General features: G+C 30.4%; 2 protein-coding genes across 3 annotated transcripts; one reads left to right on the top strand and one right to left on the bottom strand.

Annotated features, from left to right (window-relative positions):
- Positions 1 to 4697: 4697 nt before the first annotated feature.
- Positions 4698 to 6150, top strand: LOC129309184 (uncharacterized). The gene is made up of 3 exons (XM_054950593.1): positions 4698 to 5476; positions 5758 to 5864; positions 5969 to 6150. The coding sequence occupies exons 1-3, from the start codon at positions 4816 to 4818 to the stop codon at positions 6014 to 6016; spliced, it is 816 nt and encodes a 271-aa protein (XP_054806568.1). The 5' UTR covers positions 4698 to 4815; the 3' UTR covers positions 6017 to 6150.
- Positions 6151 to 7264: 1114 nt separating this feature from the next.
- LOC129309183 (lipase-like) lies at positions 7265 to 12188 on the bottom strand. 2 transcript variants are annotated; one of them, XM_054950592.1, is made up of 11 exons: positions 11878 to 12188; positions 11526 to 11595; positions 10849 to 10928; positions 10316 to 10381; positions 10147 to 10194; positions 9938 to 10005; positions 9257 to 9329; positions 9014 to 9175; positions 8523 to 8717; positions 7749 to 7837; positions 7265 to 7550 (listed from the first exon to the last, which is right to left on the bottom strand). In XM_054950592.1, the coding sequence occupies exons 2-11, from the start codon at positions 11590 to 11592 to the stop codon at positions 7328 to 7330; spliced, it is 1071 nt and encodes a 356-aa protein (XP_054806567.1). In that variant the 5' UTR covers positions 11593 to 11595; positions 11878 to 12188; the 3' UTR covers positions 7265 to 7327. The 2 variants fall into 2 exon arrangements, with proteins under 2 accessions (XP_054806567.1, XP_054806566.1); XM_054950591.1 differs by having other exon boundaries at positions 11872 to 12187.
- Positions 12189 to 19875: the final 7687 nt, after the last annotated feature.

The raw sequence follows: 19875 nt of genomic DNA, 5'->3' as shown, positions 1-19875 counted from the left end.
GCCTACGTGGCTTCCTCCGTGACCGTGCACCCGAAGAAACCCTAGCCGTCACAACAGCGAACTCCACTCTCTTCTCCAACCCTTTCGCTTTTCATCTTTCCGTTTCCACACACATCATTTCGGTAAAAGATCCTAGCTTAGATTTTTCTTTTTTCTTTTTTCTTTTTTGGCCTTTTGGCCAGCGATTTAGATTTACTTCGATTACATTATTTTACAATTTCATCATGAACATTTTAATTTTATATGACTTGAACGAAATTTATGAATAAATTAAAAATATATTATGCTTCGTATAATTTCTTCAATTGACTGTTATAAAAAGCATGTAACCATTTTATTGATCAAAGCAATAGAATACCATAACTTTATGTGCAAATACATCCAAATCAAATTCAAATTGTTAATAATTAACACAGAATAATAGGATTTCTTCCCCAATGCAAAGCAGTAAAATACTTTGACTATTTTTCTATTTTATCTTAATTATATAAATCACTCATTTATTTTAAAAATATATAATTTAGTCCAATTCATTAACTTTGTTAGAAATGATTAAAAAATTCTAAAAACTTGTTAAATTAAAATTTATACTATAATAACATTATTTATTAATTTATCCCTTATTTTAATAAATTTTAAATTATATTATTTTGATAGTTAGATAACTTCATTGTAAAAAACTGTTTATAAATTTTAAATTTAAATTATTTATATAATCTCTCGAACTTATATCATTTTATATTTTGTGTTGAATAAAAATATAGTTTTAGTAATTTTAAAAAATATAAATAATTAAGTTTCAATAAATTTGATAAAAATTAAAATAATAAAATATTATAATGTGGTAAAAATTAATAAATTTTATGACAAAATAAAATATTTATTCATTATATTTTTTAGTTATATAAAAAATATTTTTTTCAAATACAGATTTTTAAAAAATTATAATGTTTAAGACAAGCACAGTTTAATAAATGAAAATGAAATTTCAAATATACAATAAATTTTTATATAACATATATTTTAATTTTACAAAAATTTTTTGTGCATTTTTAAAACAGATGAAAAATTAAGTCATAATAGAAAAGTTATTAGTGTATTTAACTTTGTATCTTTACTATGGTTTGTTCAAGCATTTTTTTTTCTTAAGTCTAGCAAAAAAAATAATAAATTCAATTATTTAGTAGCCTTTTTTGTTTTTGGCATTTCTTATAGTTTAAATAATAAGGCAGATAGGTTACATTTTTATAAGAGACAATTGTAAAATGATCCTATACGAAAAAAATTATTTACAAATAAATTTAGATTGAAAACACGGCTAAATCTATTAAAATCTTAGTATAATTAAATGTCGAGATACAAAAGGTAATATTATTCCTATTAATTTAACTTCATCTAAAACTATAACTTTAAAATTACAAATAAAAAATATGCAATTTGTAAGTCAAACTAAATTTTATATCCATATCATACATGAGGAGATTGAATTAGAACAAAGAAGATGAGAGATTTTAATGGATTTGATTTTACAAAAATTGTAAGTGGGGTCAAAAAAATTTTTATTAATCCTCTCGTTTTATTTCTATTAAAAAAATTTCAGTCCCACTTCTCTATTTTTTTTTTTTTCCTAAATCAAACTTATTAAACTCTCCCTTCCTTCTCACCAAAAAGGGATAAGAATTAATTTAAGTTAAATATGGGGTAAATATTGATTCCATAATTTTCAACAAATAACCTTATTTAGTATAAAAATAAAGTTATATAAATTATTACAAATATATAATTTTAACAATTAAAATATAAATAAATATATTTTTATTTCCTGATCCTAAATAATTATGACATTCAAAACAATGAAACATGAATAACTGTACTTTTAACCCCCACATGATATTAGTTTGAAAAGATAGAAATATTTTTGGGCGACAGACAATAAAGTTCCTAAAATTAGAATTTATGACAATTAGATCCTGACAAAAATTTCTAAACAATAAATTATAAATATTTATTAAAACAGTAGCAAACAGGAATCTCAACTGCAATTAAAAGTTATATTTAAAATTTAAATGTCTTCTTTGTGATTAGAAGTCAAGAATTTATAATCATCTAAATCAATATTTATAATCATCTGAATCAATATTGATAACTAGTTTTTTGAAAAAAAAAATCATCAAGGACCTGACTGTCATAAATTTGTTAGTTTGGGACTTCAATGTTATTTTCCCAATATTTTTTATGAGAAATAATAATTTATTTTATTTTAAAATCTTTCCAAATTAAAATCTGCATGACAAATCTTAAACCCAAATCTATATTATTCTCTGAAACTAAAGGACAAGGCTGGGGAAAAAAAGAAAAAGAGAAAGAAAAAACACCTCATCACCACAATATAAGGATTTATGTTCAAAAAAAAAATATAAGTATTTCATGTGAATCACCCAATACAATCATTGTAAAACAATAGTGAAAACTAATGGTAATTTCAAAGGAAAGAGATTTATTATTTATCACTTGATATAATATAGAATCTCAATAGAATTAATTATACCTTATATTCTAAGGACCTTTGAGCAATTAATTTGATAGTGAGGGATTTTTTAGAAAATTTTCTTTTCATGTCAACATGTAGGTTGTTAGTAAGATGGCCATGCTTTCTCACAACATATAAATGGTTAAGTCATTTTCCTTTGAACTATTCAAATTTATTTTTAATACCTTATAGTTTTCACAAACTCAAGTTGTTTTGTATATCAATGAAAGAAAGTTAAAGGTTCATTTGAACCAAATTCATTGGACAAAAAGTTGGGCTTGTGACATTTGTCTTGCCTCCCAAACAAGTCAATCAACTTACAAACTCTTACAACTCTCAATTTATACTTTATAACAATTAAATCATCAGGAGTTTTTAAACCTATGCTTATGGGTTCTCGAAAACATTAAACATAGTAAGCGTGCTACTCTCAAGTTCCCAGACCATTATAACTACATTCTTAGCTTACTGCACAGAACACACACCTGTCACAAAAGATTGTATTAGTAGTTGAAGTTGTAGATTGTACTATACCAGCATTCCTCTGTGTTGAACCATTCATGTGAAATATAGAAAAACGAACATAAGGGGATGACTCTATTAGATATTTAACATATTTATATTTTCTCAACAAAAACCTAAATCAATAACAGTCAATCAATACAAAAAGAATTTTAAGAGCCAATTCACAAACTATGAGGGTAAAAAAAAAGAAAAATATAGAAGATAGAATTTTATTGGAACCAACTAAATAGAAAATCGATCATTTACCTTACCTTAGTGCCTTCATCAAGAGTAATCTTTCAGCACAACCTAGCAAAAGTCCTTCATCTTCATGACTAGATTCAAAGTCAAATTTAAATGGAAAAATTAAAAATAAAGCAAGAACAACCACACAAAGAACAATAAACATGGGGAATAAATTCAAATCTAAATCGAACAAATTAATCTCAGTGGATTTAAGAGCATAAAAAGGCCTAAGGTTCAAACCTTTTTTACTACTCATCATTCTTCACTCCTTCTTCGATTATTTTCAAAATCAAGACCTCACCTTACTCTGTTTTGTCGTCATTTTCATTAGAATCACAACCACTCATCATTGTTATTGGAATCACAAAGTTGCAGGCCAAAACAAACCAAAAATCACATAGGAGCTCGAGAGGAGACAAAGGGGAGAGATTTGGTTAAGGGTAATTTAATCATGTAACTCCTAAGTATATTGACCTTGTGCTTGTATAAATTGGAGGGACTTTTGGGCAATAAATTTGCTAGTCAAGTGTATATGGGTAATTTTTCCTTTCTTATGAGTTTTGATGGTAAATATCAGCAATCCATTTTTAATCATATTTTTTCTCTTTTTTTTAAAAAAAAAATTAGGTAGGTCGAATGCATCATGTCATTTATCACTTGTCTAATAAAAGCATGACATTTAGATAGTATTAAATATAAATTAATTTTGATATTAATAATAGTAGAAAGATAAAAAATAAGAAATTAAATATATATTCTATTATAAAAATAAAATAAATTTAAAAAATATTACATAAGATTTTATTTAAATTACTTGAAAATAGTCTATCTAAGTATTTTTCAAAGAGAAAGAGAGAGACATATTAATGATAGGGTTGATTCATGTCATACGCGTATTTTCTAGACAGTTATTCTTTATTTTAATTAGTATTTGTTTCTATTTTAAACCGTTTTCTTTTGATTTTACATCTACCTCAATATAAAAACTACAATCGTTTCCTGACAATTTTATGCAACATCCCGTCAATTATTTTCTTATCAATATTAGTTACATCCAAATGTTGATAGTTTTTCCACAAAAAGCTGATTTTTTAAATTAATTTATTGAATTTTGGGGGAAAATAAAAAATAATTAAAAAATAAAACATGTAAATGTCATTAAAAAAAAAAAGTAAATCAACCCTAATTTTGATGCCAGTTATTTGAATGTTAGCCGTTAATGTTACAAATACAGTTCCATGCGATGTAACCAGCTGGGTGATTGCCCAAAATTATTTTTTTCCATCTATAAAAATTAGTCGGTCATCGCCTCATATCCAATCGAAACCCCAAAAAAGAACAGTTAAAAAAAGGTTGGTTCCTCAACTCTTTCGCTAAAACCATAACAACGTAAACAAATCAACAATCTTTCTCCTCTTCACAATCTTCTTATAAAATCTAGACACATTCTGCACCAAACCCTCCTCTTCTTCATTCCTTGTCTCCTTCGCTTTGTGCCTGTGTTTCCTACAATCAATCAATTAAATAAATCAAAAATGGGTTGTGGGAAATCCAAGCACGACGTTGCTTCAGGAAATACTACTGTCCTCAAGCGCAAGAAATCCAGTGTCAAACGTAACAAGGACCAAGAAATTGGGGCACAAACTAAAGACGACAACAGCAGCAATGTTAATGATGTGAATCTGAATTCTAGGGTGGAAGTACAGCAAGATGGTGACAAGATTGTCAACGAGGTTGTCGGAGGAAAAGTTGATGATGTTGACTCTGATGGGGCGATGAAAAGCAAAACTGGAAATGCAAGTGTTGCAGAAGAGACAGTATTGCAGAAAAACAATGATATTGTTGCAGGTGAGAATGTAAATGTGGGAGAAGAAAAGGCATTAGAGAAAAGTGAAGAAATTGTTTCTGGTGAGAATGCAAAGGAGGGAGAAGAAAAGGTGGTAGAGAAGAGCGAGGAAGTTGGTGTTGTTGTTAATGAGGTTGAGAGCAAAACTGAGAGAGCAGATATGGAAGAAGAAGTTAAGGAAGAAGAGAAAAAGAACAATCGAGTTGATAGGGAAGAGGGACTTCTTCCGAAGGAAGTTTCTGATGGGAAGTTTCAAGGTGAGGAAGACGATGCCTTGAAGTTGTATGAGAATGATCAGAAAGTGAATGATGCTGTTGTCGTGGAAGAGAAAAAGACTGATGATGGAAAAGGTATGTCAATTTGGTACTCTGTAAATTGTTGTGATATTCAGACTTGAATCTCTTACATGAGAATATCACGTGTTAGTTATTTTTAATGCATTTCTCTGTCGACATTTAATTAGGGGGAAAAAAGTTAATAATTGAGAGAGAAAATACAAGGATGACAAATTTAGTAGTTTTATGAATGATCACACTTCATGTTCATTGGAATCAATTTCCGAAACTTTCTTAAAGATGTGAACCATAAGTTGCTGGTTATCAATCTTAATTTGCTCTTGCATGGTCAACAGATGACGTCAGTGTAAAGGAAGGGATTATGGCCATGGAAGAAGCCCCCAAAGACATAACGAATGTCCCAGCCTCTGAAGGTGAAGAGAAGGATTTGAAAGCTGAAGAGGTATGTGGGGTTCTCGAAAAAGATTTGCTCTACCATTATAGCTGTCTATAGTCATGTCTGTGAGAAAGAAAATTATATAAAAAAAAATCATTGTATTGCTGCAGGACCAAAAAGAAAATCAGTCGAGCAACGAAGATGTGAAGGCAAACTGAGATCAAGGCTAGCTGGAGTTGACATTCATTGACTTGGTTCTTTCGTTTGCTTTTGTTGACCCTTCATTGTAATATTTCATTTGGTTCACTATAAATTGTAATGCACGACAAAATCTGAAACTTTCAGTTCTTCATTCCTTTCTTCTTCTTTTCTGGGGATTTAAAACGCTGTGATAAATATTAGCAAGCATAACAACATTGTGCAAGCAAATGGCAAGAGGATAACATGCAACTTAAACTTTAAATTATAAATCCAAGTACAATTTGAATCTTAAACTCATTTTTAGTACATTTTGAACCTAAACAATAAAACTTGAGACAATTTTGTCTCTGTCATTAAATCAAAACAAACATCTGTTACTTAAAAAAGAGAAATGAAGCCACACTTACAATTGATCTCAAATTCCAATTTGTCTTTTTCCTACTCTTCTTGGAAAAAAATTGCACATTAAGTAAGGAACATTTGTTTTAATAAAAATTATCCTAAGTTTTATTATTTTAGGGTTCATAATGAATTAAATACAAATTTAAGATTCAAGTCGCCTTCTTTTATTTCAAGGTCTAAATAACATTTTAACCAACGGCAAAATCGTTAGCTTACTACATCACGCCAACAATCCGTAGCCGAGGAATGATAGTGAAGCTACCCACTAAAGATTTGGAAGAATGAGAATAAACCAGCCAAACCCATGCTCATGTCACCAGGATTTTATTTAAATAATATGAACTAAACAAGTCAAACCCATGATCATGCTACCATGATTTTAATTTTATAATATGAACCATGACAGCGTCCAAATGATATGAAGCAACGCTGCCAACTTAACCCCCCTTCCCAGAACAAACAAACAAAATGCCTTTGCTATGCTTTTTTTAATTACATACAAGTATCTTTCTATTTAAAAACAATCATATTCAAAGTATAATTATACACTAAATATACTTTTTCTGCTTTTCAATAATAGGATTTGTTCATTCGACTAAGAAATAAATAAATTTTCCCATATTTAGCCCGTTCATACTTTTGCTTGAATTTGTGTGTGTGTGTGTCTCTCTCTCTGTCTGTGTCTGTGTTTTTATTCAGATTGAGAATTTTATGAATTAAATCATTTAGATCTTTATAGAGGATGAAGATATACAAGATTACATAACTATATACACAAACTCACTCCAGTCCTAGGCCATCTTTATGGCTCATGCCTTTTGGGACCTTGCCGAAAGAATAGATCCCTCCTTTTTTTTTGGGGGGGGGGGGGGAGGGGGGGACGGAGCCGAACGAATAAATCAGAATTACTTCCTCCAACAATTGATTCATTCAACACTAATCCGCTTTCCCTGATTATCAAACTCAAAACTCAATTCTTGAAGGGGAGAAGCAGGATCTCTAGACAAGAAGATGTTTCCATTTGAATCTCTGATGCTATTATCCGAAGCTTGAGGACCCATCACAATCCTGCAGGTCCCTGGCTCTCCAGAACCCATTTGAATACCATAATATTCTAAGTGGTCTAAGATACTATTCCCACTCACTGACCTGCACAAGATAATATCAATTTTGAGCAGATTTTTTAATTGAGAATAACTCTTCCGTGGGACCAAAGCTATAGCTAGCAATTCCTCCCACTCATCGAAAGAAGAGAATGGATTGAGAAGCAGGATTTTATTAGTTTTATATCATCCATCTGATCCTATGCGGCAGCGAAACTTTTCATGAAAAAACAAAACGATTTACCTGCTACAAGATGGATCCTCTCCAGATCCATCGCAAATCTTCTCGATTCTGTAAACAAGACTTCCTAATCCAACGTTATGAAGCCACACCTGCAGTCCAGACTAACTTCTTAATCTGATGACCAACTAGCAAAGAACTTACATTTTGCAGACTCCTACCAAGAGAGATAGAACATAGCCAAGGTAATGTGGCCTTCCAAGTTGCCAAAAGACAAGATTGAGAAGGCACAAGAGAGCTTGGCGTCAAATAAATCACACCAAATAAAAGTACGAACTCAAAAATGTCATTAAAATTTAGTAAACCAACACTGTTTTCAACGTCATATTCACCAATCCTATATTTCTAAAACATCATCCACTTTTTATATTCTAAAGTTCCTCCAGTTTGGTAGTTTTGGATGAGAAACCAATCATTAGTATAATCGATTCATTATTTAAGATTATAATATCAATAAACCAAATTATTACAATTAATCATGTTAATGAAAGATTAATTTCTAAAAGTATATTATTTAAACATCCAAACAAGGGGAAGGAAAAATGATCTCCTTCCCAACAGTTGGAAAGTATCGTTAGGAACAGAGATGTGATAGATCATGTGATTGCCAGGATATAGCAAGAGTAAATCCTTGGACGTATTTACAGCATTAGAGAGAGCTCATATTAACATTAAAAGGTCTGGATTCTGCAGCTATAAGAACGCCCCTTCACAAAAAGGGGATATTATGGCAGGATTAATATACAAATTTTATGAATTCAATTGGCCAAGCTTTACCTCTCTCGGGAAGTGGTGATATGTCTTCCTGGGGAAATAATAATAGTATGGAGGCAAGTGTGGAACCATATCATGGCTATTTGTGACTCGGATTGTATTGGGTACAAGCTTGTTATAGTAAGATGCAAAAGCAGCGTTGCCCACACGGGGCTGTCCAAATGTCATAACCTGTACGTCCTGGGCATTTTGATTGACCTGTAGACACATAAAAGGAAAGCAAGTAACCATTTCTCCCTCACACAGTAGGAAAATCATGAGGTGAGAACTGAGAAGTATGATAATGTTCTTCATGAAAATACAAGAAGTCAGGAAATTAACTTAATTAATTTATAGATAACTTAAATACACGCACACATGCACACAAAATATTTAAAAAAGTACTAATTATTCACTGACTTGCCAGAAACTTTGTTTTTGAAGGGCATATCGTGTTTTGATGAGTCCATAAAAACTGCATTAATCGAGCTTCAAGAATACTAGATTACAATTACCACTAAATCAAGTCCACAAAAAGAAGCCATTGCTCCACCCATAGAGTGCCCCGTAACTATAATTTTAGTATCTCCGTAAACCTTTTTTGCTCTTTCTAGAGCATTTAAAATTGCAGGTCGCAATGTCGTATTGTGGTATGCATAATAGAATCCACGATGTACCTGAAGCAAATGATGATATATCAAAACTGGCATCCTCTACTACAGAGCATAAATTAAGATTGAAAATTTAGCAGTGGGCACCATTGCATCAGACATGCCAGGATAATCTATATCAAGCTGCTTCCAAAATAAATCTTCAATCCAGTTCTGTATGCTGTACACAAAAATAATGTCCCCATCAGCTCAGAATATAAAACTGCCCCAAAAATATCACAAACATTGCAACAGGATTGAACAAACTTGAATGGGCACATGTTCTTTATGACAAAATCTTTGCTTCCAATGAAAAAATGTTTGCTCTATGACTTTCTTAAAGGATGAATAAAGGCGAACATATCAAGCAATCAAAACAATTTCCAACGTTCAAAGTCTTAGACATGAAAAACCATAAAAATAATCATTTGCATTATTTCAAGAACTGTAATCAATCCAGATGACAAGTCAATGACTGTTGCTATCTGAATCACAAATTACAAGCAAAGTTAATCCAATTAAATACATTTTCTAAGCCTCCATGCTCCTGCATGGTAAAAGTTGTTCACAGGCAACTGCATGTCAGCTGATAAATTTTTTCCCCCTAAACATCTGAAAACAAAAAGAAATTCTTTCTCGATCCTAAATTTTCTCCACATCTATGCACAACTGTCATTGCATCATATAAAAGCACTACAACTCAAGTAGGTGAACTTTATAGTTTCTCCAGAAACATGGTAAGCCTATAATGCGACAAAGGAAACAAATTTAGCCAGGAATAAAATCCACCTGCTTTCCTGTGTTCCTCTGAATGCAATGATAATGGCATCGGGATCCTTTGCAATGCCAACGAACCCCTGAATCAGTTAGTGGTACTAGCTTAAGAACAAAGATAGCATGTATCCTTTATAACAAATTTCATGAAAGAAAGAGGACATTGAAGAGAATGAACAAATTCTAGAAGTTAAAGGAGCATGTCAATAGTGATAAGAATCTACCTGTAAGCAATGTTGAACATCAACAACCAACTCTATAATTTCAAATCCCTGTTTCCATCAAAAGTTCTTTAGATCAAAGGATCAAATATAGAATCACTTAAACAATCAAAAATTAAGTTGGATACTAAGTTTAACAAGTAAGGTTATCATTCAGTGATATTTCCAACACCTTGGTCAAACCATCGCACCTAGAGCATGTCCAAGTAAAAAGTTCTGTTAAATCTGTCAAGTAAACCTGCAAAAAGGAACTTCAGGGCTCAAAATCAAGCGTTTTCATACAGAATTCCCGGACAATTTGCCTTAAAATGCAGAAGTTAGGCCAACGCATGTAAAGCAAGTATAGATTGATTACATCAAGTGACAAGTGATGTGACTCAAAATCAAGTTACATGTCAGCTAACCCTAGGTTAACTTATCATGACGCATAGCCTGGCCAAGTTTGGCAATCTCTGAATCAGGAAAAGCATGTGAGATAGTTCCTCCGTTATTAAATCAATTTGGTGTTTGAAAAGGGCAAAAGCATGCTAGAGATATTGACTTCCCATATCAGTGTTCATAACAATCCAAATTGACCTTACATAATAAGATTAGCAGACATAGAACAAGAATGAAACATGTAGACTGCATGATAATCATGGGTAATGATGTGTTTTCTCATATATATTGCTCAAGGTGAATGTACAATATCTACATGGAACTCACCGCAGAAGCATATTGCACTAATATTGTAGCAAGTGTATGGTTGTACAGTGAATACGGATTTACATGCTTCGCCTTGAGTTCTGCAAATTGAAAAAATAAGTATCGTGGGAAGGACAACAGGTGCACAATAAATCAAGTGACTATTAACAATTTCTTGAGAGGGAAAAATTACAGATACTGTCCTCTGTTCCCATCCATGAATCAAATAATCCTTCCAAAATTCATGCGAATGTTAAAAGACCGATGACAAATTTTGAACTGTTTCAAATTTCCCCAATCTGAGGAACATGCACCACTCCTAAAACCTATAACCTTTTAAGATGGACTTTGGACTTTTGATTTAAAATGGATCATTTCGTTGCTACTCATTCAGAATCCTAAAGAAAGGGAGTCACTATACTGGAAAGAAATTTAATATGACGCCAAGTTAGGTTAATCCAACAACACCTACCCAACTAATCTGAATTTCCAACCAACAGTAGAGCTACCTGAAAGTATAAACTCTAAGTAGATTCTCCAAATCACATTACCACTAAGTAAGATTCTCCATCGGAGCCCCCATCCTTGACAGATGGAGAAAGGCTTGTTAATCCAAATAATTGAAAAATAAAAAAGAGAAAGAAGAAAGTTAGAGAGCATATATTGCAAGAGTGTTCGAGTACAAGCGCCACTCTCACCTCTCCCATCCGAAAAGGTTATCAGACATAAACAAGTAGCCAGCATTAACCATCTCCTCTTTCCCATGCTCTGTGTAATACGAGGGACATATTGATCAGCAAGACAACCAAATGAAGACCTCAATCCAAATGTTATGGCCAAATATAGTAATTCAACAACCAAACCGAGCGTTTATCATTCAAAGAAAACACACCCGAATCAAAAGTAAAAACAAGAAAAATTCATGTACATCTCTTTTTCCTTTTTTCTTTTTTGTCTGATATACATTTTTAAAATAAACCAACATTAGGGCAAACTAGCTAGCATAGTTCAACAAAAAAGTACAAGGCAACATGGAAAACTAACTCGCACAGTGTGGCTGTGCTCCGACGATGATTACAGCCTGCCTCCGCCGTCACGAACGGCCGTCTGTGAGAATCCCGACGAAGGTTGTTGGGCGTATGAAATATATAATCTTCTGGACGAAGGAAAATCTGCTCAAGACAATTGGATAGGACTAGTAGGTGAACGGAACCAGACTGGGCAGAGAGAGGAGAGATAGCGGAGAACGTCACGTGACTGTCATTTGATTACCGATTATGCCCTCGGCGCACTGGACGACCGGACGTTCGGTGACGTGAAGAACCGTACAAGCGGAGCAGCGCACCCAAAACTTCTATTCGATGTATCGTGGACAAGGATTAGTGAATTGTCATGGGCCGGTGGGATAAATAATCAATAATATATCAATATTAATTTCAATATATATAATTTTTATCAAATGTATATGATTTGTCAAAATTTTAATATTACTCCTTTCATTTAAAAATATAAAATTTTTTAATTAAATTTTATTTAAAAAAATAGTTACCTCCTTTCAAACTAACATTATTTTTTTATATTTATTCTTGTTAAATACTCTATAATAAATATAAAATTATTTTCTAATAACAGTACTTTTAAAAAAATAATAATTACATATCTAAAAATTAAAAACATCTTACATTTTTTAACATTTAATTTTTTAAAAAATATTTCATAATTTTTAATAAAGGAAATATAATTTATAAATTTATAAATAATACAATTTAAACTCCTTGAAACACATTCATCTAGTCACTGTTTTAACCTCTCATCTATTCGTTGTTTGAGTTTTTTTTTTTTTCAACTTGTATTCACGGCAACACAACGTTAAGTTGATTGTTAAAATTTATGAAAACGTGTATAATCCAAAAAAAAAAAATTATGAACACGTGAACGAATCCATGATTGTATCATATGTATTTACGTGTGTGGGTGTTCATTGTGCATTCTAAACACTAGTAAGAGCACGCATTCATAAATAATATTTTATAAACGAGTGTTGTTATTCTAAACACGAGAAAGATGAATGTGGCATCTTGCTATGAAAAATTATCTGCTTGATGCTAAAATATTAATTGATAGTGGTTTACCAAAAGAAATACTAGTTGATAGCGATAATTCAAGACCCAATAATCAATTTTTCATTTTTAAAATAAAGTGGCGTGGCTCGAAAGATAATTGACGTTGAATACACGTGGGTCTCTAAAATTTAATTTTGACTATTATGAATCTCGTACAATACACTAATTTTTCTTTGGGAAAAGAACACACTGCCAATTTTTAAGCTGATGCATCCATTAAAAAAGGGAGAATTACGTTATAATCCCACACACAAAAAAAATTACCATAAGATCCAATAAAAACAGAATTAATACAATTGACAACACATTTAATAGCCTTAATTCAATTATTAATAGATCTTATGATGATTAATTTTCTTATGTAGAACTTGTATGTAATTTTCCATAAAAAAGGACTTAGGTGCATGGGATCTCAAAGCTCTTGAAGTTGATAGCATTATTAAAAAAAAATTAAATTAGTAAGAAAATTTAACAAAAAATTGCTTATTCCTTTCTAAAATGCCAAATTAATGAGAAATATTGATTTTGTAGCTTAAGTAAAAATTAGTGACGGATTTTTAATTCCTCTTTAAAAAAAATAATTAGTTAAGGACAAATATTTATACCTATGTGAAAATATATAATTGGAAAGAAAATTAGTGAGAGATATTTATGCCTCTCTAAAAATGTATAATTACTAAGGCATTTTTTATGTCTCTATAAAATAATATAATTATATTACCAAGAAAATTAGCAAGGTGATTTTATCTCTATCTAAATTGAGATAATTAGTAAGATATTTTTATGATATTTTCTTTATAAAAAATTTATATTTTATTAATATTTTCAAAAATTTCCAAACATAAAATTTTTCATTTTCTCTTAATTTATTTTTGCCCTAAAATATGAGGCAGTTGCCAAAAGTTATACTTTCCCTCCTCTTTTTTTTCCACTTAAATATTCATTCTCTTTAAAAAAAATCCCTCTCCTGACATTGTCAAACTTTCACTGGTCATGCTGAATCTTTGAAATTTTCTTCACTTACTCTTTACTCTTTACTCTCATATAGTCTCTTTGGTCAAGCCGCTACTCAACACAATTCCTCATTCGATTACACTTTTCTCCTCAGTGTGCTTTCTTGTAATCTCTTTCACTCTTTTCCTTCTCCATTTTCACCTCACTCATCAAACCCTAGTCACAAGTTCCTCCAATTCTCTCTTTCTCATCCTTCATTCTTCTTTTTTAATTTTTTTTACTGTGCATTACTTTTGTGTTTTAGGATTCACTTTCTTTATTTTCTAACTTCAATTCATGTTCCTTCCCCTCTTTTCTATAAGTAAGTATGCCTAATTGTGTATGTGTATTGGAGTAACTTGACTTTGTTTTTACTATCTTTCTAGGATTCTGGATCCTCTAATGATATCTTCTTAGGCAAATCATAAGCATTGTAGGTACTATTCCTTCCTCGTTTTTCATCTTTTTCCTTGTCATCTACCCATTCTAAATTCAGCCATTTTCCTTTGGCTTTTATTTAGTTCTTATCTCATGTAGTTTTGCAAGTTTATTGATATTTTCTCTTCCTTTTCATTTTCTTCTTATTGTCTACATAATTTAGGCTAATAGAGTTTCTTGATATTTTACTTGTTTATTTATATAAGTTTAAAATTCTGTAATAATATTTTACTTTGATTTGATGTGTATTAATTGATGTTTAAAAAATTTTGAATTATGAAAATTTGGAATCCCATTTTTATATAATTACAAACTTGGTAATAATTTGAATTAGTCCAATGATTGTCTTGGGTTTTAATTAATCATAAACTAGTAAGGTTGACTTTACAATTTGACATGTAAGTTTTACACCTCTTCCAGATGTAGAAAGAAGGTGGCAAGTTCTTAAATCCCTCGCATCTAAGGGTATGATTTTTTCTTCTGGTGAAGCATTTTTTTGGCTTGGATTAGATGGCTTATCGTCACACGTTATGGCAGTGCAAACCTCTAGAATGCCTTTTTTTTTTAAGTTATGATGATTGAGTGTATCCCTTTGATATTTGTGTGTATGAGGTTGCACTCAAAAAAATTGGCACCAACTTTCTGATAAGTTTAAACTTGTTACATTAATTGCAATCGCATGTGGGGCTAAGTAAGAGTTGTTGGTAAAGCTTTCTCCTTTTATTTTCTTCACTTTTATATCTTATGAGCTGACATGTTTTAATATAAAATTTACCTATTTGCAATTGCAATGCCTTGTAACAGGCTCTAAAGGCTGATGATGTTGATATAATGACCATTGCAAGGGGGATACCTTGGTTTTCTGGTGCAGAGCTTGCTAACTTGGTGAATGTTGATGTTGTCAAGACTGCAATGGATGGTGTTAAAGTTGTGAGCATGACTAATTTTGAGTATGCGAAAGAAAATTTTTTGATAGAAAGTGAGTACAAGTCAACCATCATAATTGAGAAATCAAGAAAGTTGACTAATTTTCGTGAGAGTGCTCATACTCTTATGACTATTCATATTGATGAAATAGTTTATATTTTGAACTTTCTATATACTCCTTTATATTTTATTCAACTTTCTATGAGAACTAGTTTGAACTTTGTAATTATGATTAATGTAATATTAAATTTTTTTAATATTGTTGTGATTAAAAATTTGAATGACAATTAGTTGTGTGGCTATACAGGAACCAAAATGTCCAAAAAAAAAAGGGTATATGGGAACTAAAATGTCAACAAATTATAATTTGGCAAGGGATTGATTGCATTTTAGTGAGCGATTATGTTTCTCACTAAATTCACTATTAAAAAATGGCTTGATAAATTTAGCGAGGTAACTGTTTTTAATAACCTCTCGCTAAAATGCATTTAGTGAGGGATAAAAAGTATTTAGTCCCTATGTGCATTAAAAATTATAAATGTCTCTTAGAAAGTTGAATAAAAGGAATAACAATCAATATCCATTTTCAAGCCCCAACCCCTCAATATAAAAAACAACGGGGGAAGTCAATCATTTGCATTAAATCAATATTCTTATAGACAAACAATATATATATATATATATATATGTCATCCCTATATTTGCACGAGTGCAAGTACATGCAAAATGCCATAGTCAATTATAACTATCATTTAGTGCAAGTAGATGCAAAACATTCTCTAGTTGGAAATATTATCTAATTAGACAAGAGACAAGTCTATGAGGTTTTACAACAGGAATAATGAAATTTCTAAACCTCCAAAGCTTTTCCCTTACCCGCATGCAAACTAAAGTTAGTAAAATATAAAGAGAATGATGAGTATAATTACTTAATAATTAAGGTACGGCGATCCTATGTAATTGCATATTAACTAACAACAAACAAATATGAGAGACAAATACTCATATACATTCAATTATACCTAACACATTTTATAGTTACAAACTTTATCTTATTTTTATTTTCCACAGACCATATCACAAGACACACTGTTACAATACTATTAACCATATAACAACAACCCAATCAAACACAACAATGTACATTGCCAAAAATATAACAACTATATAATAATGGCAAAATCAATTATCACGACTTGCCATAAACTTAACAATCATATGACATGTCGGATAATAATGCATGATCACTTCCTCCTTATTTCATTCAACTGAAACTATGGGCTATAAATCAATTAAGATTCCATTCATGAAAATGAACTATTCAAGTTCACTAATTGTGAAAAGTGACCAGGCCAAATATTAATACACTCACTTTCGAACTATGATTTTCCCCATTTTCAAATCACTGGGGTGTCATAAATTCTAGGCTATTCTCCTCAGCCAATTGGTGGAGATAATTAGGTTGAAATTCCTTGACAGATAATGGGACAATCTCTCGACAAATAATGTGATAAGGCTAGCCTTCGATTATCAAAAGGAGCTCATAAAATACCGCTTAGATTTATCTACTTTTCTCCCCAAGCAAACTCCCACCAAACGACCATGCAATTAATTCATGCTCATATTTCAATACATACACGTTTACAATAATAAGCACACTATTTTTTAACATAACAATAAGTTACTGTATACGAGCATCACATATTACTTCTTATCACATAGAATTCTTATCTTCATTTTCATGTACTCATAACACATTCCCATATTCTCTGCTTATATATATATAAATATATATATATATATATAAATATATATATATATATATAATATATATATATATATATATTTATACATAACCTAGTTCAACAAATCAAACGTCACATCAAATTATAAACTTCTTTTATAACATAGTTGCAACATTTCAAATTCAAACATTACAAGCTTTTGTACATATTTACAATTATGCCAAGCATTCATTCATATCAAGTAATTTAATCAATTAACAAATAATTATATCGAATAGATTTTTCCAGTTATCTCAAATTTTTTAGAGGTTAAAAGTTTACCCCCTCAAATAAATACTTTTAGGCTTACTCTCAAGCTTAAACTGGTGTATAGATGATTAATTTACAATCAATCATGTCTAAACTCATCATTATCATCATTTACACACTTCAAGTTTCAAATTTTAATCTATTAAATACCCTAAAATTTTAATTTTTAACATCTAAACTTATTCATTAGGTTTATTAGCTTTTATCAACCCTCAATTAGCCTCATTAAACTCCTAACTCATCATTAATGATGTAACACACCAAATTTTTTTTTAAATAATTTAACTCAACCATAGTTGGGTTACAGCCACCCAACACATTTTTATATCAATAATTTCGATATAAAATATTTTATAATTGGCTTCAACTCACACACTATAACATTTCAGATAAATTTTTACTTCCCACATGCCATTAGGCTAAATCACATTTGTCCATCTTTATACTCCCAACAAGTAAACTAAATCACATTTGTCCATCCTTATACTCCCAACAAGTAAAATAAGTAATTTAGTCAATTTTTCAACACAAGCCAGTTATTTGGCCTTATAATCATGCCATTTTAACCAATCCAAAGTAAACCAAATATTAAAATTACAGTCATCCAAATTGTACTAAAAATAGAAATAGTTTGAAAGGCATGACTACATTTATATATTCATATAATTGACAATAAACATAAAAAAGTCCTAATATTGGCAATATAACACATTATAAATCATAAATTAAATACCCAAAAGAGACAGTGGATCTATACCACTAAGCCTCTGGGACTCCTCCACGTGTCACTCTTGGCTCTTCTCCTGAAAATTGTTAACCACATAATGAGACTCAAAAGTCCCAGTAACCAAAGCCAATTTATGATAGTGTATACAAACAGTTAAGTGTGTGCTTACTAAGTGAGAATTAAAAATAATATAATTCCAACAAATATAAGAAATATTATAATAAACACAAACAACCATCCTTATATCCCTCCATTAACCTCGAGCCGTAGCCCTCACTCGGTACTAAATTACCCGGCCAAAGGTAAATCAGCCCGAGCCCTTACAAACCACCTATTGAGCTCCAATAGGGGCGTACCACGTGGCACATAAATACAACAACAATAGCAAGTCTCCCAACACCTCCCACAATAATTAAACAAATTCATAATAATATTGCACAATTATACAATATTACAAAATTCATAATTTTCTCAATAATCACCCAATTAACAAGAAGTAACACTAATCACAAATTAAAAGCATGGTTACCTTGTGGCTTTTTCAATAAATTATTCCTTAAAATTTCTCTCTCACCACAATCTTCACCAGTAATACAATCTACAAATAACATATTATTTATAAATATTAGTTTCAATTTTTGAAACTAATAAAATAATTCTAATAATAGAATTAAAAATATAACATAATTCTTAATCTCAATCTTAATACAAATCTATAGTTAATACTATTAAGTATAATTTTTAACTCCTCTTTTAATTATCAATAAACATTGATAATCTAAAAATCAAATTTTAAACTAATTTCTATTATCAAAATTTTCTTTTTATTTTATAAATTCGTACCTAAAATACCCAAAAATTAAAAATTAAGTCTCTAACTTAGAATCATAATCCTATAACCATAATAATTCATTTCTCATCCCAAATAATCATCTAAACCTCAATAAATCAACATATATTTTCAGATCTAGTTTAGAATTTGATCCATAAGCCATAAATTCAAAGATCATTAACAAATTTATACTCTATAACATTTATTATACTACTGACAACCTCAAAAACCATATTTATTCAACATAAATTCATCCCTCTTTCAGATCTTAAATTTTCTACCACTACAAACTCAGAAACTAAAGAAGAAGGATGACTAAGAAAAATTTTTAGAACACTTACTTAGTCTTGAAAAGCTTAAAATCACACCCTAAATATCCTATTAAAAACTCTTACCTTAAAACCCAGCACCAGTGAATTTGGCTCACAGATGCTCTCTCTGCCGAAGCTCACGCACGAAAGAAGGAATGAAGAAATGAAGGAACAGGTGAGTTTTTATAAAAATTCAGTGGGTCCCACATTTTTTTTTAATTATTTACTCTCTTCTTCTTCTTTTCTTTTTATTATTATTTTATTATTGTTACTGTTGAGGCGGCGGACGAAGCAAATTCGTTTTCTCCTTCTTCTTCCTTTCTTTTCCTTTCTTTCTTTTTATTATTATAATAATAATAATTTAATAATATTTTATTTTTTTATTTATTATTATTATTATTTTTTATTTTTTATTTTTTTTATTTTTATTTATTTTTTTTTCATACTTTTTTTTATAATAATAATTTAATAATACTTTTCAAAATTTTTATTAACCCAAATTAACTATTAAAATTTAAATTGGGATGTTACAAATGACATTCAAATCTCTTTAACCACTTTGGCCATTAATGCCTCTCCAACAATCAAAATGTACAAAATCCATAAATCTTAAGTTTAAATACCTCAAACAACTCTTGTTAAC

The sequence above is a fragment of the Prosopis cineraria genome, unplaced genomic scaffold, assembly GCF_029017545.1.
Source record: "Prosopis cineraria cultivar Desert tree isolate PC_DT_omini unplaced genomic scaffold, ASM2901754v1 PC4, whole genome shotgun sequence".
NCBI classification, from domain to species: Eukaryota; Viridiplantae; Streptophyta; class Magnoliopsida; order Fabales; family Fabaceae; genus Prosopis; species Prosopis cineraria.
This window is presented reverse-complemented; position numbering and strand designations above follow the sequence as displayed.

Coding starts and splice junctions, on each gene's coding strand:
- LOC129309184 (XM_054950593.1), top strand. CDS start 4,816: ATGGGTTGTGGGAAATCCAAGCACGACGTTGCTTCAGGAAATACTACT. Junction 5,477..5,757: donor AAAGACTGATGATGGAAAAG/GTATGTCAATTT, acceptor CATGGTCAACAG/ATGACGTCAGTGTAAAGGAA. Junction 5,865..5,968: donor AGGATTTGAAAGCTGAAGAG/GTATGTGGGGTT, acceptor GTATTGCTGCAG/GACCAAAAAGAAAATCAGTC.
- LOC129309183 (XM_054950592.1), bottom strand. CDS start 11,592: ATGGGAAAGAGGAGATGGTTAATGCTGGCTACTTGTTTATGTCTGATA. Junction 10,382..10,848: donor TAGTGCAATATGCTTCTGCG/GTGAGTTCCATG, acceptor TCCTTTTTGCAG/GTTTACTTGACAGATTTAAC. Junction 7,838..8,522: donor ATCACCACTTCCCGAGAGAG/GTAAAGCTTGGC, acceptor TCTGGACTGCAG/GTGTGGCTTCATAACGTTGG.